Source organism: Anomalospiza imberbis, chromosome 6, assembly GCF_031753505.1.
Source record: "Anomalospiza imberbis isolate Cuckoo-Finch-1a 21T00152 chromosome 6, ASM3175350v1, whole genome shotgun sequence".
NCBI classification, from domain to species: domain Eukaryota; kingdom Metazoa; phylum Chordata; class Aves; order Passeriformes; family Viduidae; genus Anomalospiza; species Anomalospiza imberbis.
In genome coordinates, this window is record NC_089686.1 from 2829298 (window position 1) to 2850689 (window position 21392).

At 44.1% G+C, this 21392-nt stretch overlaps 1 protein-coding gene across 3 annotated transcripts in view; it reads right to left on the bottom strand.

Annotated features, from left to right (window-relative positions):
* DDHD1 (DDHD domain containing 1) overlaps window positions 1–21392 on the bottom strand; it is a 64971-nt gene that overhangs the window by 25984 nt on the left and 17595 nt on the right. For 2 of the 3 annotated variants that reach the window (XM_068194882.1, XM_068194881.1), the window contains 2 exons: window positions 12551–12679; window positions 10679–10826 (listed from right to left, as the gene is read on the bottom strand). In XM_068194882.1, coding sequence (XP_068050983.1) covers window positions 10679–10826; window positions 12551–12679 — 277 coding nt within the window. Of the gene's footprint in view, window positions 1–10678; window positions 10827–12550; window positions 12680–19559; window positions 19662–21392 lie in introns of all 3 variants that reach the window. The other variant, XM_068194880.1, reaches the window with a different exon arrangement.

Consider the following 21392-nt stretch of genomic DNA (forward strand, 5'->3'; position numbering starts at 1 on the left):
TTCCTATTTTTGAAGATGAGCACAACAAACCAAACCCAAGTTCCCAGTTCCAAGTTTTTTTATTTATTTCAATAAATAAAAATAAAATAGGGTTTCAATGTGTTTTTCCCCCTCTTTTCAAAGCAACCCCTTTTTAATAAATTCTACATCCAAAGGCACATCTTCCACCTGTCCAAATGCTTTTTAAGTGAGTTTAATCCCTTTCCTTGGGTGCATTAATGCTCCTCTGTTCTTCAGGAGAAGTGAGACAGTTGAGGATAAATCACTCCCAAACCCTGGGGCAGGAATTGCTTCAGCTGCTCCATGTGCTGGGCATCCCTGAACTATCCAAAAATCCTATATGGATAACTCTGCCAAAACCCTCTTTTGAGAAGGTAGGAAAGGGTATGAAAGTCAATGATTTGGGAAAAAAAATACCCCAAAACATTTTCTACAATTATCTCTTCTCCTTTTTTTTTGGTTGTTTTTTTGGGGGGGGTTGTTTGTTTGTTTGTTTTTTTCCCAGGAAAAGTTCATTATGCTACTAAAAAAGCAGATTAATCACGTACCACATTTTTGAGAGAGGCAGTGAAAACACTTTTCCATCACTGACACTTATTTTCTGATGAAAGAAAAGGAAAAAAATGGAGGAATGTGGAGAAAAAAGGGGGAAGGGAAATGAAATGGGTAAAGGGGGAAAGAAAAGTTGGGGAAAGGGGAAAAAAGAGGAGAAAGGAATAAAAAGGGGAAGGGGAAAAGGGGGAGAAAAGGGGGAGAAAAGGGGGGAAGGAAAAAAGAGGTAAAGGGAAAAAAAAGGAAAGAAAAAAAGGGGGAAGAGAAAAAAATGAGGAAGAAAAAAGGAGGAAGGAAAAAAGGGAAAGGGAAAAAATAAGGGAAAGGAAAAAAGGGGGAAAGGGAGAAAATGGGGAAAGAGAAAAAAAGGGGGAAGAAAAGGGAGGAAGGAAAAAGGGGGAAGGGAAAAAAAGCAGGGAAAGTAATAAAGGGGGAAAGGAAAAAAAGCAGAAGGAAAAAGGGGTGGGGGAAGGGAGAGGAAAATGAGGAAAGGGAGAGAAAAAGGGGGAAAGGGAGAAAAGAAAAGCGGGGAAAGGGAAGTAGCATCCTTTACATCCTTTTTTCCAAAGCAGTTACTGCAGGCCTGTGCAAGCAGCCAAGAAATGCAACTGCTCAGCATCTCTATTTTTAAAGCCTGGTGTGATTGCACTCCTAATCTCCAGGATTCTTGTCCAAAGAGATGGCAAGGGTTTAAATAAAGCAGAATATCCTGCCCACGATAAGGAAAAAAAAAATCAGCAGGAGGATCTGCTTAAATCAGGGTTGATTTAAGGCTTGAGCTGACCCATCCTTGCCAAGCACAAAACCCCCCCTGCCACCCCCCACACACAACAGGGCATGTGAGAGTCCAACTTCAGCGTGGAAATTCTGGATTATAAAGAAGATAAAATTCCAGTGATTATATGAACATTCCTGGAGTCCCTGAGAGAGCAGAATAAAGGAGATTTTGGAAAATGCCCACAGCTCCTTGGTATTGCCAAGGCAGCTTGACTTTCTCTCAATGAAGGAGCTGGTTTTGGCTGGGATAAAGTTAATTTCCTTCCTGGGAGTTGGTACAGCACGATTTGGATTTAGGATGAGGATAATGTTGATATTTTGGCTGTTTTGGTTGTCCTCACCCTACATCAGGGACTTTTCAGTGTTTCATGCTCTGCCACACAAGAAACTGGGGGGAAATATGGCCAGACCCAGACTTATTTCTGGATTTTTTTCACCATCATCATCATCATCATCATCATCTGGATTAATTCCTCCATTATTATTATTATTTTAATTAATAAACAGCTCTCATCTCAACCTATGGGTTTTACCTTTTCCCAGTTCTCCTCCCCATCCCACTGCAGCTCCAGGCTGGGGTTAAAGCTTGACACCAGCAAAGAGGAGTTCAGAAACAGTGAAATTAAGGAGGAAATTAGCCAAGCAGCAAATTAAAGCTGCTCTGCTTAAAAGCAGTAAAAGCATAAAAATATTTTCTGAAGAAAGCACAGAATTTTACACAGCAACAACTACTTGAAGTGAAGGAAATGGTAAACAACCTGGTCCTAGTAGAGCAGGAAAAACCACCCACATTATTTATTATTACCAGTAGAAGCTGGAAATATTGTGGAGGAACAGCTATTAGACATCCCTAAATCTTTAAATCTTTAAATACAACAACTACAGAGCTTTTTGCTTTTTGAAAGGGTCCATTTCTTACTAAAGCTGTCCGCAAATTGACTAGGAGAGGTGTTTTTTTTAATAAAAGTCAAAGCAAAAAACAGGAGTTTGGAGAAAATAATGTGGCCTTGCAATGCTGCCAAACCTTTTGAGAAAAGCTTCAGGTCTCCCCTCCTAAAAACTGTGCTGGCTTTGTGTCTTCATCCAGAACTTTGGAAATGTCAAGGCTGATTGGACTCAGATGCGGGCTCACCTTAGGGAAGTTGAGGCTGTCCAGCTGTGGTCCAGCACAACGGTCCCAAATTTGTAAAATCCCAGAAGGGTCTGATTTGGAAGGGACAAATCGGCCAGTGCCATGGCAGGGACACCTTCCACCATCCCAGACTGCTCCAATCCTTGTCCAGCCTGGCCTTGGGCACTGCCAGGGGCAGCCACAGCTGCTCTGGGCAACCTTCAACCCTCACAGGGCACAATTCCCAATTCCCAACATCCCACCCATCCCCACCCTCTGGCAGTGGGGAGCCATTCCCTGGGTCCTGTCCCTCCATCCCTTGTCCCCAGTCCCTCTCCAGCTCTCCTGGAGCCCCTTCAGGCCCTGCCAGGGGCTCTGAGCTCTCCCTGGAGCCTTCTCTCCTGCTGGAATGATCCTGCCCAAACAGAACCACTCAGGTCCATGAGAAAACCAAACTCCAGCTCTGCAGGTTTCTTCCCTGGGCCCCACCAAACCCATCCTGGTACAAGTGCACCAAAGCTCTGTTTCCAGCCATTTCTGTCACCTGTCACCTCAGGGGTGTCACAGGCTGTCAGAGCTGCACTAAACCCCCTCTCATTATCTCCCAGCATCCATCTCCTGCTCCCAGGGATCACTGAAATTCCCAGTGCAACACATCCCATCTACATCCAGTGGCACTGCACCGCATCCCCCACTGATTTTGATCGCCAGTTTGACAGAAATTCTGAAGAAAATTGGGTGCAATTTCCAGGCAATGCAGCCACAGACACGTGCAAGCCCCCAGCACACACACCTGCTCATCTGCTCTGCTACAAAGATGAGCTTATTAATTCTTCTTCTATCTCTTCAAAATAAATTTCATTTAAAAATTGTATTAGATGGCAAATCCCTCTGCTCACTTGTTAAATTAACACCAACTGAAGTCATAAATCCTCATCTAAACAGGCAGAGAATTCACCTGATAGAAATGCATGTTGAAATACTGACCCCAGAGCAACAATTACTTGAAGCTATGCATTGAAACACAAGGAAACAACTCTAATTTATGGTTTTTCCAAGGGAAAAAAACCCCACTCGTGCACAGATGCAATGCACACCTTAGAAAGAATTCTGACATATTGCTATTTTCCATGCAAGAAGTAATGGCCTGAAAATAGGTACTTTGAGATTCACCATGAATAAAATGTGCCTGGCTGCCTTTCCCTGATTAAAATAATAAATAACAAACCCACATTTTCACAGATATCCATCCTTGCTTAAATTGAGTGTGTTCCAGAGGTATGTTAACATATTTAGAATTATTACTGCAGGTTTTTTTTTAATCTCATGCTACTAGTTTTGTGTAGGATTTACAAATACTCCATGAAAAACAGGAGAGCTGCAAACTGAGTTAGCTTCAGCTACTTCCCAAATTTTGCAGAATGATGCTGATGTTAAAAGAGCAAAATGCTGGAAGCTTGAAGAAACTATTCATTTTAATTTCCAGTTATCTTTGCAGACTTTCTTCAGTCAGATGATCCACGAGAGAGAAACAGGGAATGGTCTTTAAGCCTTAAACGTGCCAGCTTCTTACGCTGAACTCCTGATTTCATAAAACCACAGAATCCCAGAATGGTTTGGGTTGGAAGGGAGCTTACAGCTCATCCAGCTCCACCCCCTGCCATGGGCAGGGACACCTTCCACCATCCCAGGGTGCTCCAAGCCCTGTCCAACCTGGCCTTGGACATTCCAGGGATGGGGCAGCCACCTGGGCAACCTCTTCCTCAGTTCCAGGGCCTAGCCATCCTCACAGTGAGGAATTTCTTCCTAATATTTCATCTAAAGCTACCCTTTGTGTCAGTTTAAAGTCATAACCCTTTATCCCATCACCCTGATTCTAGGAGACAGGGCAATGGGATGTTTCCTGGAAAAACCACCTCAGCTCTGACTATTCCCTGCAAAGCCATGTGGATCCATTCCTGGATTTTGGTCACAGAACTGGGGAATGATGCTCTAAACTATTCCCCAGCTGGAAGCTGGAGTTCCCTCAAAGGGAGGGCAGCACTCACTGCCTCTCTGAGGAAACAATACCTCTTTATTTATGAGGAAATTTAGGGCTGGCTTGGGCTAAGTTTGCTAAGCTGAAGTGAGCAATGAAAATGGAGATGAGCTGAGAGATGAGGAAATGGGAGGGTGGCTGCTTCCCAAAGCTGAGCTGCACAAATGCCAACTCCAGCCTCGCCACGGGCACGCTTCAAAGAGCAACTGCAAGACTCAAGTCATGTTCTGCCACTGCTGCTCTCCGAAAACTGCTGTGAAAATTGCTGCTCCACGACACACACCGACTCATCCTGCTTCAGAGGAGAGGTGGAAACTCCAGGATGCACACAAAGGAAGCACGACTGGGACCCACCCTTCATCCTTTTGAAGAGTAGCAGGATTTGGCACGATCAGAGGCGCAGAAGCTGCTTTGCTGGTTGCTCACAGGATCCTGGGACAATCCTGGGAGATCCAGGTGCTCCAGACTCTCCTCCAGCACTGCTTTCCAAAGGGCAGGAAGGTTTGCCCTGCAGGGAGGTGCTGGCACAGAGCACTGCAGGCGCTCCCTGTCCCTGCTGCCCTCTCCCAGCTCCATCTTCCAGATGGAATCCCACTTTTTCAGACCAACTGGAATGATGGTGTGGGCAGGGAAAGGGCAGAAACAAGGGATGGGGGGAGGCTGGCAATGGGAACAGCCCTGGGGATGCGCCCAAATCCTGATCAGCCTGCTACAGCTCCTGCCCAACACGCAGCCATGTGTGAGGTAATAAATATACACAAAACAAGCTGTTCCAAAAGCATTTCATGCCCTAGCTGTCACCTTTTACCTCTTGGCCTGAACTTCTCTTGCAAGACAGGCTCAAGTTGAAACCCGTAAGGCAATATTTACCAGCTGGGTGCTTAATTCGGAATTAAAACCTGCACCAAAGGATGAAAATCAAGCATTTAATATGCATTTAATGCAATGCAAGCATTTGAATGGAACATAAAGCTGCCAAATACATGAAGAGCTAAAATTATAGAAAATATTTTGCAGGAAAATCTCATTTGAGATTCCAGCAGCACACATTAATGCAGTGAAAAAGCTTCTGAGAGGTTCTGCCCGGGCTTGCATATCAATGGAAATGTACCAAAATAGCTATTCCAAAGTAATTATCCTAATGATAATCCACAATTAAAATGCTTTCTAATGGGACTTGCAATAAAAATGTAATTGGTGATTAGGCCAAGATGCTGGTGCTTGTGCAGACAGCAATTTTTGGGCCGTGAACAGCAGCACAGACAAAAGTGATTTTGGAATCCAAAGAGGAGATTCAGACAGAGGCAGAGCCCAGAAGTGACACAACACTGCAGGTGCTCTGGAAAAGCACAGGAGAGTCACTTCACTCATTCCCCAAGCACAGGAGATGATGAAATTTAGTTCAGCCTAAAGCTTGGAACCCTGCCTAAGGCAGGTGAAAGGTCTGACCTGCAGTAAGTACATTCTTCTCTCTCTCAGGATTTTTTATAGAGGAACACAGAGAGAAGAAAGAGAAAACAATTTCTATTTCTGCTCCTTGTTTTTCCTATGTAGAATGTGTTTAGAGAATTGTTTACCTAGGGTAATTGCTTAATTAAATTCTGGTGAGGATTGTTTGAGGCTGACGGCCAATCCAATCCACCTGTGTCTGAACTCTCACGAGAGAGTCACCAGTTGTAAATTAGTTAAAAATAAAGTTTATAGTTTTAGTATCTCCTTTAAATAGTATATTAATGTATTATAGTAGAGTTATAATAAAAAAAATCATTCAACCTTCTAAACTGAAGTCAAACATCATCATTTCTTCCCACCAAGTTCACCTACATTTACAACACTGACCTCCACCTGGGTCAGGTAAAACAACAGGAGCTTTGAAAAGGAGGTTGGGAACATGGATGAAAACATTCCTAGATGTGCAGAGGAGGCCACCAAGATGATCAGAGGGATGGAGCAGCTCTCCTGTGAGGAAAGGCTGGGACAGCTGGGATTGTTCAGCCTGGAGAAGAGAAGGATCTGGGGTGACATAAAAGTGGCACTGAAGGGAGAGCTGGAGAGGGACTGGGGACAAGGGATGGAGGGACAGGACACAGGGAATGGCTTCCACTGCCAGAGGGCAGGGATGGATGGGAGATTGGGAACTGGGAATTCCTGGCTGGGAGGGGGGTGAGGCCCTGGCACAGGGTGCCCAGAGCAGCTGTGGCTGCCCCTGGATCCCTGGCAGTGTCCAAGGCCAGGCTGGACAGGGCTTGGAGCAGCCTGGGACAGTGGAAGGTGTCCCTGCCAAAGGAATGAGATGAGTTTTAAGCTCCCTTCCAGCCCAAACCATTCCATGATTCTAAATTATACTCAGATGTTGGAGTTCTGGCTGCTGAGAATTTCAGACTTTCTGTGCTGACAGACTCTGACCCCCAAGAGAACTCTGCATTTGACCTGAGGCTGTGGAGAAGGCTTCCAAAATTAACTGGTAGCACTAAAATGAGGAGTGTGTAGTTTGAATAGAAGTGTGTAATATCACAATGTGAAAAACTTAAGAGTTTAAAGTTTTAGAATATAATAATATATATAAAACAAGACAGAAGTTTTAAGACAGAAGCTAGTCCTTCTTTACCTTCTTCTTCATGGGTTTGGGTGGTAGAACCAACACTCAACATCTCTCCCTCCCATTCACCCACAAATTCAACAAAACCACAGATCAACTTCCATGAAAAAAAACACATTCAAAATAAAGATACATGAGTGTGTACAGCAAAGGACATCCCAAAGAGATTTATTTTAAAGCTAACACTCTGCCTTATCACAAACCAAGGAATTCCAGGATTCTGCACCTGACGGCAAATAAAACCCCCTCCAGTTAAGGACATTCTGCCATAATACCTCGGTTTGTATTAGGCAGAAATACAGATTATAAGGCCTTTTCCCTTAAAGAACCATCCCTGTGGTACCAACACAGCTCAGAGCTCCTGCTGGGGCAGCTGAATCCCTGTTCCAGCCTGGAGGAAGGACTGTCTCTTCCCAGACAAGCTCCCAGGGAATATCAGTGCTGACAGGAGCAGCTTGTTGCACCAGCTGCCTTGCTACATTTAGATAATAAATGTGTTTAACTACACAGAGAAGAAACAAAATGATGTCACATCCACCACAGAGCTGCTCATCCAAGCATCCCTAAGGTGCACCTTTTCCATTTACCTACTCACAGGACACCCTGCAACCACAGCATCCAGCCACGCTAATGAGGAGATTGAGCTCCAGTCCTTAATGAAATCAGCACGGATAATTTGGAATTTCCCTGGACAAGGGGTCTGTTTTCAGCTCTGCAGCCAGCAGGATCTGCCTAATGATGCAGCAGCATCGTGGGAGCTGCACCAGCTTCTTCTCAAGGTGCTAACTTGAGGACAGAACGTGTCAAATGAGCTCTGGAGGGGTCCAGCTACAGGTTTCCTACTAAAAAATGTGCAATTAAAAGGAAAAAAAAAAAAACAAAACACTGACATCTTCTCTTCTTAATTTTGACTTAAAAGTGTGAATTGTCAAAAAATACCTCTCCTTATTAATTTTATTTTTCAAAAGGCACCACTGTGTCTCTAATGGAAAAGCATGTAAAAAAACACCCCAAAAACCAAACAGCACACAAATATCAGGGCTGAAGGTGCTAACAGAAAGTGCCAGTATGGCTTGTGAGAGCTTGGCAGACATTCCTTCTGAAATCTCTCCCTGCAACATATGGGATGTTCCTCACTGATAAGTTTTAAGTTGTTATTTGAAAAAAAAAAAAGGAAAAGGAAAAGGAAAAAAAAAAGATACTTCAATCTAAAATGATGCTTTAATTTGCAAATTTTGTGCAGAACGCACAATTTATGCCAATAATTAGCATTTTTAAAGGCTGTGCAATGCTGTCTGGTATTTCTTGAGGATATGAGTGAGATTTACTGAAGCACATAAAGTCTTGTGTCCCTTTTTGAGAAAGTATTTCATTTGCTGTGCTGCCAATTAGAGCAGGACTTACGGAATGAACATCTCGGCACTGTGACCTGAGCTGAAGTTAATCCAGCCATATAACCCCTGTATCTATGGAAAATGGAGGAGGGAGAAAGATAAAGCAGAAAAATGTAATGATTCCAAGGCTGAAGTTTTATTTCTGGCCACTGTTAAAACAGCTTATACTGAGGCTATCTGCATTCCCAGTGTAACTCCATCCCACAAAAATTGAAGTTTTTACATTTATTTTGGTGACTAACTTTGAGCCAAGGGCTGTGGATCCTTTTTCTCTCTGCTTTGGATTGCTGGCTCTTAAACAACCTGAATAACAGAGCAGTGAAGTGGCAGGAAAGGGGGTGGGGAGCTGCAGGCTGGTTCTTTGAGGTGACAAATGACACACAAGTGACATCAAAATGTTTACCCAGAGGAGGCTGGAGCGGCACAAAGAGCTGTGGGGACACAAGAGGTTGATAACACCATGGCACAGAGCGCACAAGCACTGACCTAGAGTGACAAAGGGAGGGTGGCAAAGCTCCCAGCACAAAATCCCAGCCATCCCAGCTCTTCTCACAGGAGCCACTGGGTCCGTCAGTGCTGAGGGATCCTGGAGCTATTTGGGACACACCTATTGAACCACCCAGATCTGTAGTTAACACATTTTTAGCCTCCTCTTCCAGCTAATGAGGGATTCCTCAGTGCCACCTTGTCCCCTACACAGCTGCCATCAGGACTTGATAATTTTTCTAAGATTCAAAACCATCTTTTCAGGTGCATAAAATCACAGATTGCTTTGGGTTGGAAAGGACTTAAGAGATCATGAAGTTCCAACCCTTGGCATGAGCGAGCATGCCACTCACTAAACCAGGGCTCCAACCTGGCCTTGAACACTCCCAGGAATGGAGCCGCCACAGCTCTGGGAAACATCATTCCCAAGAGCCATCTGCAAACCAAAAGCCATTCAGTGAAGAGATTTCACAGCCTTTTTGGTCACATTTTGTTTTTCAGCCAGGCTCTGTGCACAGAACTCCATGAGCAGTCTCCACAGCTTCATTCATGGAAGGCTTCTGTCCTGTTAGGAATGACAACATTCCTGCATCTCCCCGTTCCCCCTCTTTCACAGGATGCAATTTGCTTGCCCACTATCCCAACAACCAGCTCTGAGAGATTCCACTCCAAAATTAACTTTCCCATTCCACTCAATCAAAAATGTTCAGCTCAGTCCCTTCCCAGTCATTACACACTGAATTCACCCAGGCACCACCGAGCAACAACATTCCCCAAATGAGAAATCTCTCCCTGCTCAGCAAAGCCACTGTGACAGATGAGTAATGCCATGATTGACTCTCACAATTAACAGACAAAAATCGTGTATATAGCTTAAGAAAAGTTTTTTTTACCCCCTGAGTTGTTATCAAGGGCCAGCCAGGGTTGGGATATTTGGGAGGGTTGGCTTGTCACTACGGTGACATCTGACCTCCAGTCAGGATTTGAGGAAGTGATCTCCACCACTGGACAGCAAAGAAGGGGTTGATGGACAAAACTTTGGGAGGGGCTAAAGGGTTAAAAGGCGAAACCTCCACTGTGTGGGTGAGCACATGGTGGGAAAAATCCTTTGCTCCCGGCGCGGTAACATTTTCTCTATTCAGTCTTCTGTTGTATTTTTGATAAGGTTTAATAAACCTTTCTAAATTTATGAAATGTGAGTGCCTATTTGTCACACCACCGACCACAGGAGCCAGAATTTCACACAGAATCCTTCAGGCTGGAAGAGACCTCCAAGGTCAACGAGTCCAATGGCCACCTTGTCCCCAGCCCTGAGTGCCACATCCAGTAATTCCTTCGACACGACACCTCCAGGGATGGGGACTCCAAATCTCCCTGGGCAGCCCCTTCCAATGGTTAACAACCCTTTCTGTGGAGAAATTCCTGCTGATGTCCAGGCTGAACCTCCCCTGGTCCAACTTGAGGCTACGTCCTCTTCACCAGTTCCCCAAAAGTCACAAGTGCTGGTGATAAAATCAGAATAAATCTTTGCTCTTCTGGCTCGCAGCTGCCCTCCCTAAGTTCATACATCCCAATTAACATAAAAAATAGTGCACCCATAACACAAAGAATCATGACTCGGGAGAAGAGGAGGAGAAGGAAAACAGGGAAAGATTCAACCCAAACCAAAGGCTCTGCTGTCACTTACACTAAGGCTGCTTCAAACATTCCAAAGCACTCACATGGCTGTGTTTTTGATGATCCTTCCTTGGTCCATTTTCTGCCCAATGCCATGCACAACAAACACAATGTGACTCGTCTGGGGTGGCTTGTCCTCTAATGTGGCTTCTTCTACATAGCCTCTGTGTAGCCTTGTCCCACTGCTTGAAGCTGCAGACAGAACATTATCCCACATCAGTGACATTCTGCCAAGTGCAGGGCTCTCCTCTGCTGACAGAAGCTTGGCTTTTCTCAGGCCAACACGTTGAAAATCAGATTATACAATACAGAATCAGAAAATTAAAGGATTAGCATCTATTTTGAAATATAGGCACTTTTAAACCCCTGAAAGGTTTGAGCAGCCAGGTGATAGCAATAGCCATTTCCACTGCAAAGGGAATTAATTTCAGGTATGTTTTGAAGAACAGCTCCTCAGAAAACAGTTGTGTGATTGTACACCCACTCTGACAACACAGAACCCTTCTCCTGGGTGTCTCAATCAATGAAATTCCTCCTGTCTCCACCTTACTCCCACAGCATGGAAGGATCATGGAAATGACCTGGCCACATAAGTGATTAAGTGGTGCCACTTTATCCACCCCAATTAAAAGAGCTGGTTGAAAACCTTTAAAATTTTATCATTTTGATAAGGAAAACTTGCTTTATTTTGAGCTGATCCAACCTCAAATTCCCCCCTTTGTTCTTCAGCTCAGTGACCAAATCCAAAATCAATTCTCCAGGGTAAATGTGGGCATTTTCTCCCTGCTGTGCTGACAAACCCATGGGCACAATGTGCCTCCATCCCCCTCTAGTGACACTCAGGGGACCACACCAGGCACCAGTGCTGGCCTCAAAAACTGGAACTAACAGCTTATTTTGGTTTTAAAAAGGAGGAAAACACCCCAACCCCACTATGGGCATTTTTTACCCAAGACAGGTTTTGTTTACCAAGTGAGCTTCTCTTTGATATTTCTCCCCCACAAATCGTTTGGGACAGATCTCATTATTTATTACACATTATCCCAAAGGTGTTCTGGATAAATTACTTCATTTCTTCTGGAACTGAAGCACTGAATTATATTATTTATTTTTTTAAGGAAGCATTAATTAAGTGCGCACCCAGGAGTCCTGGAGGGTAAGAGGGCATTAATTACAGGGCAGAGGGATGCAGAATAAAGTCAGACCTATGACCTGACCTTGTCTCTTCAAGGAACAAACCAGACGTGTAAGTTCTTGTTCTGGTGTCCTGCACAGGACAAGTTCCCATTTTCTAGGCTGGAAATAATCTGCTTTTTCCTTGAGAGACACCACCCTCTCTTCTAACCATCACAGCTTTGCTGCCTTTCTGACTGGGAGTGCTGAGTTTAAACGAGCCTGAATTTCTACTGGAAATAATTTCTGTCTAAATGCCCTTTCCTGTCAGTTCATACATCTGGTTCATGGACAGAAAAAGAGGCTGGGTGGAGGTGGGGAGAGGGAAGGTATGGTCATGTGTTTAAGGCATGCATCACAAAATCTAAGTACCCAGCAGTAAAATTAAGGTTGCAAAAGGAACTGTAATCCTTATATTATTACAGGAATACTGCCACTGTAATATTTTCAGGTATTTGTTATGTAGTGCTAACTGCTGCATCCAAACCCATCAAAACATGGAATAAAATTAAAATACAGTAAGTCAAATATATGATGTAAATAAAATAAAATTTAAAAATATTCACATCTAGTTACAATTATTTACACAAGCTAAGGACTCTGAATACTCATATAAAGTAAAAAATGCAATGGCTAAAGTGGGCTACTCACATTAAAACCTGAAATATCCTTCTGGAGTTAAAGCAACAAACTTCAAATGCTGGCATTTACAATATTCTTTACAAAGCCTGGGAAAGACTTACCTTTGGAAAACCCCAACTTTTGGGTAACAGTCCTTGCAATTTTGGATGTTGTGGCATCACTGTACAGATACACTTCATCCACACTGTGCCAGTCCACATGGTTACGGCTCAGCTTTAGACTATGAATAGCTGCAGCAAAAAGGAATAAATAAATTGAATTTAGGTGGGGAAGAGGGGAAAAAGAAAACAAAGACAGAGAGAGAGAAGGGTGATTTACACACAGGTTAAAAATCTAGAGCTCCACTATGCCTAAACTTGTGTTATTTCTTACCTTGAGGAATTTTTACAGCGGGGTTTAAGCTGAGCAGGAGAAGCAGCAGTTTGAAGACCACCTGTGAGGACACCATATCACTCCCCTCCCACCCTCATTTTGTGGTGGGAAGTACCCAAAATATTCCCTTAAAGGGAGCAGGGTAATGGATCCTGCAATACTAGAGGTGGGTGTGATGAGCAGGTGGCTGCCCCAGGTATTTCCATCATTAAAAAATGGAATTTCAGCCCTTTCTCCCATGAGAGCTGCTCTGCTCTAACACAGAGGCTCCCGAGGCTCTGTTGCATTTCCTCCTTTTCAGAAATTTCTCAGAGCTGGAAATGCAGCTCAATGAGCCTCTGAATGGGCAATTTCTGGCACAGAACAGAATGTAGCTCTTTGAAAAGCCACTAAGAGCTCTGGTGGTTGGGTTTTTTTCTGTGTGCTGATTGTGTTTTTCCAGATTTGGGACTGATTGAGCTCCAGGCCAGACCTCATGACACACACAGCCTGACTGTCAGGATTAAACAACAGGCACGTTGTGATGCAAATCAGAATCATCTCAGCCTTGGAGCTTGCAGGAGCCAAGCAGTGCCACAGCTGAGTTACAGTAATTTGGATTTCACCAAAATTTGCTGCTGAGGTCTTGTCGAACGTGGGGTGCACAGCTGACAACAGCAATAGCCCTGTGACCAAAGAAATGGTGATTTAACTGTCACTGCTCTTGCTGGGAAGTCCAAAGTCATGGAAAACACCCAGAGGGGCTGTTTGGGGGTTGCTTTTTTCCATAGCAAGCAGAGCTCTAACCTGTCTCCTCCTTGAATCACCCAAATGTATTTTGTATACTCTTCTAAAAAACATTCTGAGAAAGCCTGAGCCATCACAATTTCCAGTTTTAACTCTGCTACAGCAAAAACCAGCCACACTCAGCCAGATGTTGTGGCCTTTCTCCTGCAGTGTTTTTTGTTTCTTTGCCAAAGCAGACAGACTTGACCTAGACTGATGAAAAACTGAACGAAATCTGTAAGGAACACAGGGATTAAGGGAGGATTAGCCCCTGTGTTGTGGTAAACAACTGATTCACCAAAATAACTGGAATTACATCGTTGTTTTACACTGGCAGAGCAGGAAGAGGAAAGAAATAAGCCTGACTTTGAAGAGCAGAGATGGTCTGTCCAGGAGGCCTTCAAGAATTGCTCCATCTGCATTCTGCAAAATCCCTCTGAGAGTATGATCCTGGGGAAGCTGGCAGAGGAGGGATGGAAGTTGATACCTTTGGAGAGTGTTGTGTTCAACATCCAAAAAAAAAAAGAAGAGGAAGAAACGTGGTTGAGTCTCTTACTACCACAGGAAAAACAGAAGTTTGTGGTGGAGTGATCCTCAAATTCCTTCTGAAATCGAGTCCAGCCTCTCTATTGGAAGGAACATATAGGAATAAGTAGCTTTTCCCTACTCTGCAGCAATTATTCCCACTTGGGAAGAACAAATTCCTCACTTTTGTGCTGTTCATGGACACGGAAGGAACATCAACATCAACTACAAGATGTGGAAGCACCAAAGTACTTCCAGTCAAGTTCAGCAGGGCCAAGTTGCAAGGTTCTGCACCTGGGTCAGGGCAATCCCGAGCACAAATTCAGACTGGAGGGAGAATGGATTGAGAGCAGCCCCAAGGAGGAGGATTTGGGGGTGCTGGTGGATGAGAAGATCAACACGACCCAGCCATGTGTGTCTGCAGCCCAAACGTGTCCTGGGCTGCATGCAAAGAAACGTCTCCAGCAGAGAGCTGGGGGTGCTCAGTCTGGAGAAGAAAAGGATCCAGGGAGAGCTCAGAGCTGCTGGAACCCTCATTACTGAGAATTTCAGACTTTCTGTGCTGACAGGCCCTGACCCCCAAGAGAACTCTGCATTTGACCTGAGGCCGTGGAGAAGCTTCCAGAATGGAATGGCAGAACTGGGATTGTGGGTGTGGAGTTTGAATAGAAGTGTGTGATGTCACAGGGTGGGAAACTCAGAGTTTAAGGGTTTAGAATACAGGAATAGATATAAAGCAAGATGGAGGTTTTAGGGTGGAGGCTGATCCTTCTTCACCTTCTTCTCCATGGGTTTGGGTGGTTTTGTGTCATTGGATAAAAAAGTCTCCATTGCGGGGCAGGGGTTGGTGGTTATTGGGTTAAAAGTGAAAATAATTGAGGTGTCATTTCCTAATGGGACAGTTTATCCTTAAAAGGCCTTGTAGAGAGAGAGAGATGGGGCTCCATGTTTAGTTTGTTGGAGTGAAGTGCTGCAGAACTCAGGGTTTGTGAGAATGTAACAGAGATAAAAAACTAACAAACATCTGAGTCCCAACAAGAAATTCCATCTCGAGCATTTAATCCCGACCCTGGAGAAAAAAAGAAGATAAACCTCAACACAGAGCCCCTTCCAGTGCCTAAAGGGGCTCCAGGAGAGCTGGAGAGGAACTGGGGGCAAGGGATGGAGGGACAGGACACAGGGCATGGCTTTTAACTGGAAAAGAGTGGGTTCAGGATGGATATTGGGAAGGAATTCTTCCCTGTGAGGGTGGTGAGGCCCTGGCACAGGGTGCCCAGAGCAGCTGGGGCTGCCCCTGGATCCCTGGCAGTGCCCAAGGCCAGGCTGGACAGGGCTTGGAGCCACCTGGGATGGTGGAAGGCGTCCCTGCCCATGGCAGAGGTGGAACTGGATGAGCTTTAAGGTCCCTTCCAAACCAAACCATTCTGGGATTCCAGGGAATATTCAGCACTATTTCTCTGCATGTTTCGTTGCACTTTCTAAAGACAGCCTAAAAAATTTGGCCTACTGTTAACAAAACACCACCTGAAAGTGGCAGTGGCCTTCAGCAGGACCAAACCAGTCCCTTGCCTGCAGAGTGCCTTCTCTGGGATGTGCTCCTCACGTACACGTTGCATTCAAGCTCAGATAAATTTCTTACAGCACCTGGACTATGAGCTCTTCCTTTCTACACAGAAACAGAACAAAATAAAAATTAATGAGTTGGTCCTTTCTTCCCAATTTTCCTTTAGCCACAAAATAGCAGGAGTTTTTTAGCTAAGTGGCAGGATCCAGAAGAGGCAAATGGACAAAGCTTTTCAGAAAATCTACCTTTTGCCAGTGAGGTAATACATTTTGCAATTTTAATTGATATATTTGCATTTCATTTTGATTCTCTCAGTAAGTTTTGCTTACCAACACATTCCCTGCTTTGCTCTGGAGCATTTTTTGCCTCTTTTTTAACCAAAAAATATCTTTGGTAATATTCTTGTCTTTACTTTTTAATTTCTATAAACCCTGTGATGTCTGTTCATCCTCAAACCCTGGATGTGATGTCCACAAACATTTTTGCCTCAGGTTGGATGGGGCTTGGAGCAACCTGGACTAGTGGGAGCTGTCCCTGCCCATGGCAGGAGACTGGAATGAGATGGGCTTTAAGGTCCCTTCCAACCTAAATATTCCTGGGATTTGATTCTGTGATTATTTGACAGCAAAGAGATTGTGAAAACCCTTGAGAGTTCAACCAAAAGCAGCTTCTGCTGCTGACAGCCCCAGGGGGTGTTAATAGCGAGACAGGGAACACAAAAATGTGACTTTAGGGAGGATTTGACAGCAGTCTGAAAAGAAACATCCTGAAAAAATTTTAAAAAAAGAAAAAAAAAAAGAAAAAAAATTCAAACTGTGCTTTGCAGGCATCACGGACTGGCACTGCTGGGTTGAAACTGAGCCTGAGGAAGGGAAAGTGATGTTTCCTGAGATGAGGAGAGCACAGGATTGACACTGTCTGTGCAGAAGGACTGTCCTGCGAAGCTCCAGAGGGGCTCAGGGTGGCAGCTCGGGGTGTCCCAGGTGCCAGGGAGCCAGCAGGGCGTGTCACAGCCTGGCTGAGGGAGCCCAGGTGCAGAATTCAGATGAGGCAGCAGGACAGGCACAGGGGAATCTCTTCTTGCTCATCCCTCTGAGTCCTCCAGGAGCACAAATTCCACACCTGAGGGGTCTCCCCAGGGCACCAGGCTGGGATGGTGCTGAGCCTCACTGAGATCTGACTGTCCAGGACATCTCTGCCATAAATCCACAGGGACAGAAATCTCCCTGTGGACCTGACTTCTTGCGGATTTGTTCCCACGTGGCACTTCCCTGGCACTGACAGCATTCCCACAGACCTCCCTCTGTAGGTGCATCTCCCCCAGATGCAGAGAAGCCCCGCAGAAAACCCCAGCACACTTTTCTGGAGAAGACAAGGCTCTGGGGAGAGCTTGCAGCAGCCTCCAAGAACTTGGAGGAGATCTTAAAAGAGGGGGAAGAACTTTTTACACGGGGAGATAAAGAGAGGACAAGAGGGAAGGGTTTTAAACTAAAGGAAGAGAGATTTAGGTTAGATTCAAGGAAGAAATTCCTTACTCAGGGTGGTGAGGCCCTGAGGCTGCCCAGATTTGCTGTGGATGCCCCTGGATCCCTGGCAGTGCCCAAGGCCAGGTTGGACATTGGGGCTTGGAGCAGCCTGGGACAGTGGAAGGTGTGGAATGAGATGGGATTTAAGATCCCATCCAGCCCAAGCCCTTCTGGGATTTTAGTTATGGATTAAAGGCCAAGTCCTTGGAGACTAGGCCAGATTTTTGGTTCTTTTGTAGCCAGAACTTAGAAATGAAACATTTTTCAGGAATACCAACCAAGACAGACTCCTACAGTGTGAGTACGTGAAAAGCTCAGCCCTGCTGGAGACTGAAGATGGGATCAAGAAAGGATTTCTTTCAGCTGAAGAAATCAATGGTTACTATCACACAAACCTCCAGTTTCACCAAGATAGATCACCACTGAGGGAAAAAAAAAATCCCCCTAAAAAGTTGGAATCTGAAAAATGAACCTTAAAACACAGAACAGATATTCCTAAATCCTTGCAGAGCCTGGTCTCAATGAGGCTTTTGACTCAAGGAGTCAAAGAAATGGAGAATAACTGAGGAGCAGAAACCCTGCTCTGTGTTTTGCTCATGTGCACATGGAAACATCCTCCCAGCCCGAGCAGTGAGCACCTCCTGGGGCCAACTGCTCACAATTAAACACCTTTTTTAGCTAAATACCTGCTTCTCTACTTGATGCTTTCATCCACCTGCCAAGAGCTAAGCACGGGGTGGATCTTTTCTCCCCAGAGTTTGATGGTGCTCAAGTCAAAATCAATCCAGGGAAAAGCATCTTTGAAGTGCTCAGGGCTGACACTGCCTCCAAGGACAAAGGCACTGTCATTCCAGCCAGGATAAAGACCAGAGGAGGGATACAGACTGTCTCAAAACCTCTCCTGCCTTTTTTTTTTTTTTTTTTTTTCCCTCCAAGATTTTTAAATTAATCTGTCTTGCAAGCAGCAGGTGCCACACTAAAGCCTGACACATGGTACAGGGAGCTGAGAGCATAATTTGGCTGCTGTTTTTCCTTCTGAAATGAATCTCAGGTTCTGGTACATAAACCTATAGATTTAAAAACCTTTCCTTTTTTTTTTTTAAGAGTCATTAAAAAGGCCATTGCTCTTAATTAAAAATGTCTCACATTGCTGTCATTTTTACATTGCACTTCACCCCTCTCAATATATCGCTGTCACTATTTGTCACAAAACCACCTAATTTCAATTTTTTAAAATTTGAGAACATTCATTACCACAACTGAGCATGATTTGAGGGGGAAAAAATGCACAACATAATTTCAAAAGTTCAATTTACAAAAGAAAAGGCAGAAGTCCTTTCTTATTGCTCGAGTTACACTGATTCACCTTTAACAGACTTGGGATCATTGTGTGAGAAAAGGCAGGCAAAAGTTTACTACAAAGCATTTTGATTTCAGGCATTTTCCATTTGGACCCAATCACATAAAAAAATAATTAAAGGAAGTGAAAAGGCAAGCATTATGCATGTCAAAATGAATTCTCAGGAGCTCACAACATACCCAGGAGCTACAGGAACACAAGACATGACAAGAACAACTCCAAACCTACCACGTGCATTTACATTTTAAATTAAAGGTTTTAGAAGTCAGTGGAAGTTTAATCACTCCTGGCTTTAATGGTGGCACAGAGAGCCCAGTGACAGGAACTTTGGAGCCTTCTGTAATCATTAATGACTCCTGTAAGATCTCCCCCCACTTTCTGAAATAAATGTGCACGGCATCAGCTGCTGCAAAGGTCAGGGCTGTTTTCTGCAGCTCAGCAGCCTTTAGGTGTATTCCACACAGCTTCCCCTTTTACAGCCCATGGCAGGGACTCATTTCACTCCAAAGCCGCAGCAAAAATGAATTAGAACGTAAAATTAAAGATTATTATCCAAAAGAAGGCAGCAAACAAAACATAATCTGGAAGGAACCCTCCATTCCTTCTCTGACAGAATTAATCTCATACCAGGCCTGCTGCAATGCTAAAAAAAGTCCCTTTTATTTTATTGAAAAAGCCAAACCACACACGAAGAGTGCAAGAAACGAATGTTCACAGTTCTCATCAGCCACAAACAATTCTAATAAGAAATACTGCATGACACTACGAGCACCTACTTCTCTCTAGGACTCACAACACTTCTACTTTTCCTCTAAGCTTTAGGATGCTTTTTCCTTCCCCTTGGAAGGAAATGGCATGGATACAGCTCAAAAAAATTGAAGCATGTAAATCTAACATTTAACTGAGACAAGCAAACTGGAATTTAAAGCTTCCTAAGCCAGAAGCACTACAAAAAAAAAATTAAAAAAAAAAAAAAAAGAAATCTCCAATTACTGTACCTTGGGAATGCTTTCGCTTAAGACTTGCAGCATCTGATCTCTCCTTATATCCTCTCCATTTGAACAAAGAAGGGAGGGAGAAGGGAGGGAGGTAGTAGAGAACTAAAAGTAAAAACACTGAGCTTCAAAGTAAAATTTTTAAAAGGTGTTTCATTTTTTTTTTCTCATTAGTATCACCATTTTTAGGAAAAAAAAAAAAAAGAAAGAAGTCACATTTTCTAGAAAGAACTAAAAGGTATATTTATTAAAAAAACCCAAAAGATTTTGTAGCAGAAGTGTCAGGTCCCAAACTCAATTCTTTCACTCTTCACAACCAGTTATGGCATCACAACAGAGCTAAAGGCATCAGTAAGGGGCAGCTGGGACATGCTGCCACCAGAGCCACCTAAAACATCATCCCCCTCCTTGGTACAGGGTAGAACACACTGACCCTTCCTAAATTTACACTAAAAACCTCAATTTTAAGCACAGCTCTGGTTTTTTTTTCCCCCAAAGAGTGTAAAAGGATGGTTAAAAGTTAGATTAGACAAAAATCTCCTGCTCTTGCCCTGTTCTGCCAGGCCCCAGGACTCAGCGGTCCCTGATCCAGCAAAGTGAGTGACATTCCACACTGGTGGCACCTGCCCCAGTTGTCCCAACAGCTCTCAGTACAGGTGCAAATGAAATGTATTTATTGTTGCACATCATTTCTCTGGGGAGGAAAATCAGGCTCAGAGCTTCAGCACTTGGGATTCCACAGAGTAATTTAATCTACAATATTGTACTGGCTTTTTACTTCCCTCAGGAAGAATCAACACAGGGAACTCAGGGAAAGTAGAAGAAAAATTGCTTTTCATGGTGAGGGTGGTAAAATACTGATCAGGCTGCTCAGAGAGGTTGTGGAGTCTGTTGTTGGAGACACTGAAAATCCCACAGGAAACATCCTGAGCAACCTGCTCTCATCAGAGCAGGGAGGTTGGATTTGAGCATCCCCAGAGATCCCTCCTGACTTGCACAAGTCTCCAATTCTATGAACAGGAGCTTCCCATCTAAAGGTTAACTTAGCTGTGCTAAAAAACGGTATGAATTTTTTATACAGTGAGAAAATACTATTTGAAAGCCAAGACAAAAAAAAACCAAAATCAGCTCTTCCAAATGCAATTTGTAGAGGTTTTGCGGCCTTGACCACACGCTGAAATTCTGTAAGAAAAAACCCAGCAGAGTTCTGCTGTCTCAAAATCAATGCACTGAAATATTAATTCTAACTGTCAGGATTTTTTATTTCTGTATGTCTATCATGGAAATCACAGACTTGGTCACAGGGTATTTTTTGGCAGAGGGACTGCTGGGGTTCATCTGCTCCGATCCTCTTCACAGATCAGGATCAACTTCAAAGTCAGATCCAATTTCAGGTTTGAATCAGGTCGCTTGGGTGATTTCCAGCTGAATTTTGAGCATCTCTCTGTGCAAATACAAAGAACTGGATCTGTTCCTATCCTACCTTCCTATCACATAAATAAAGCTTTCACTCCATCCTCACTAAATGAATACACCTGAAACAGGTCATGGAGCAATGGATGACAGGAACTTAACTGGTCTTGTTTTATCTCACAGCAGCCTGGATGTGCCAGGAATCTCTGGAAAATGCTACTCCTTTGATGGGCTACTTCAGATAGGTGCTGAACTCACTGTCTGCCTAAGTATGAAGAAAAGGCAGTTTCTAAATCTTCTGTCATTCTGTGAATTTTAAGTGTATTCACTGCTACACAGGTGTCCCTCTCCAGCTCTCCTGGAGCCCCTTCAAGCCCTGGAAGGAGCTCTGAGCTCTCCCCAGAGCTTCTCCTGGCCAGGTGA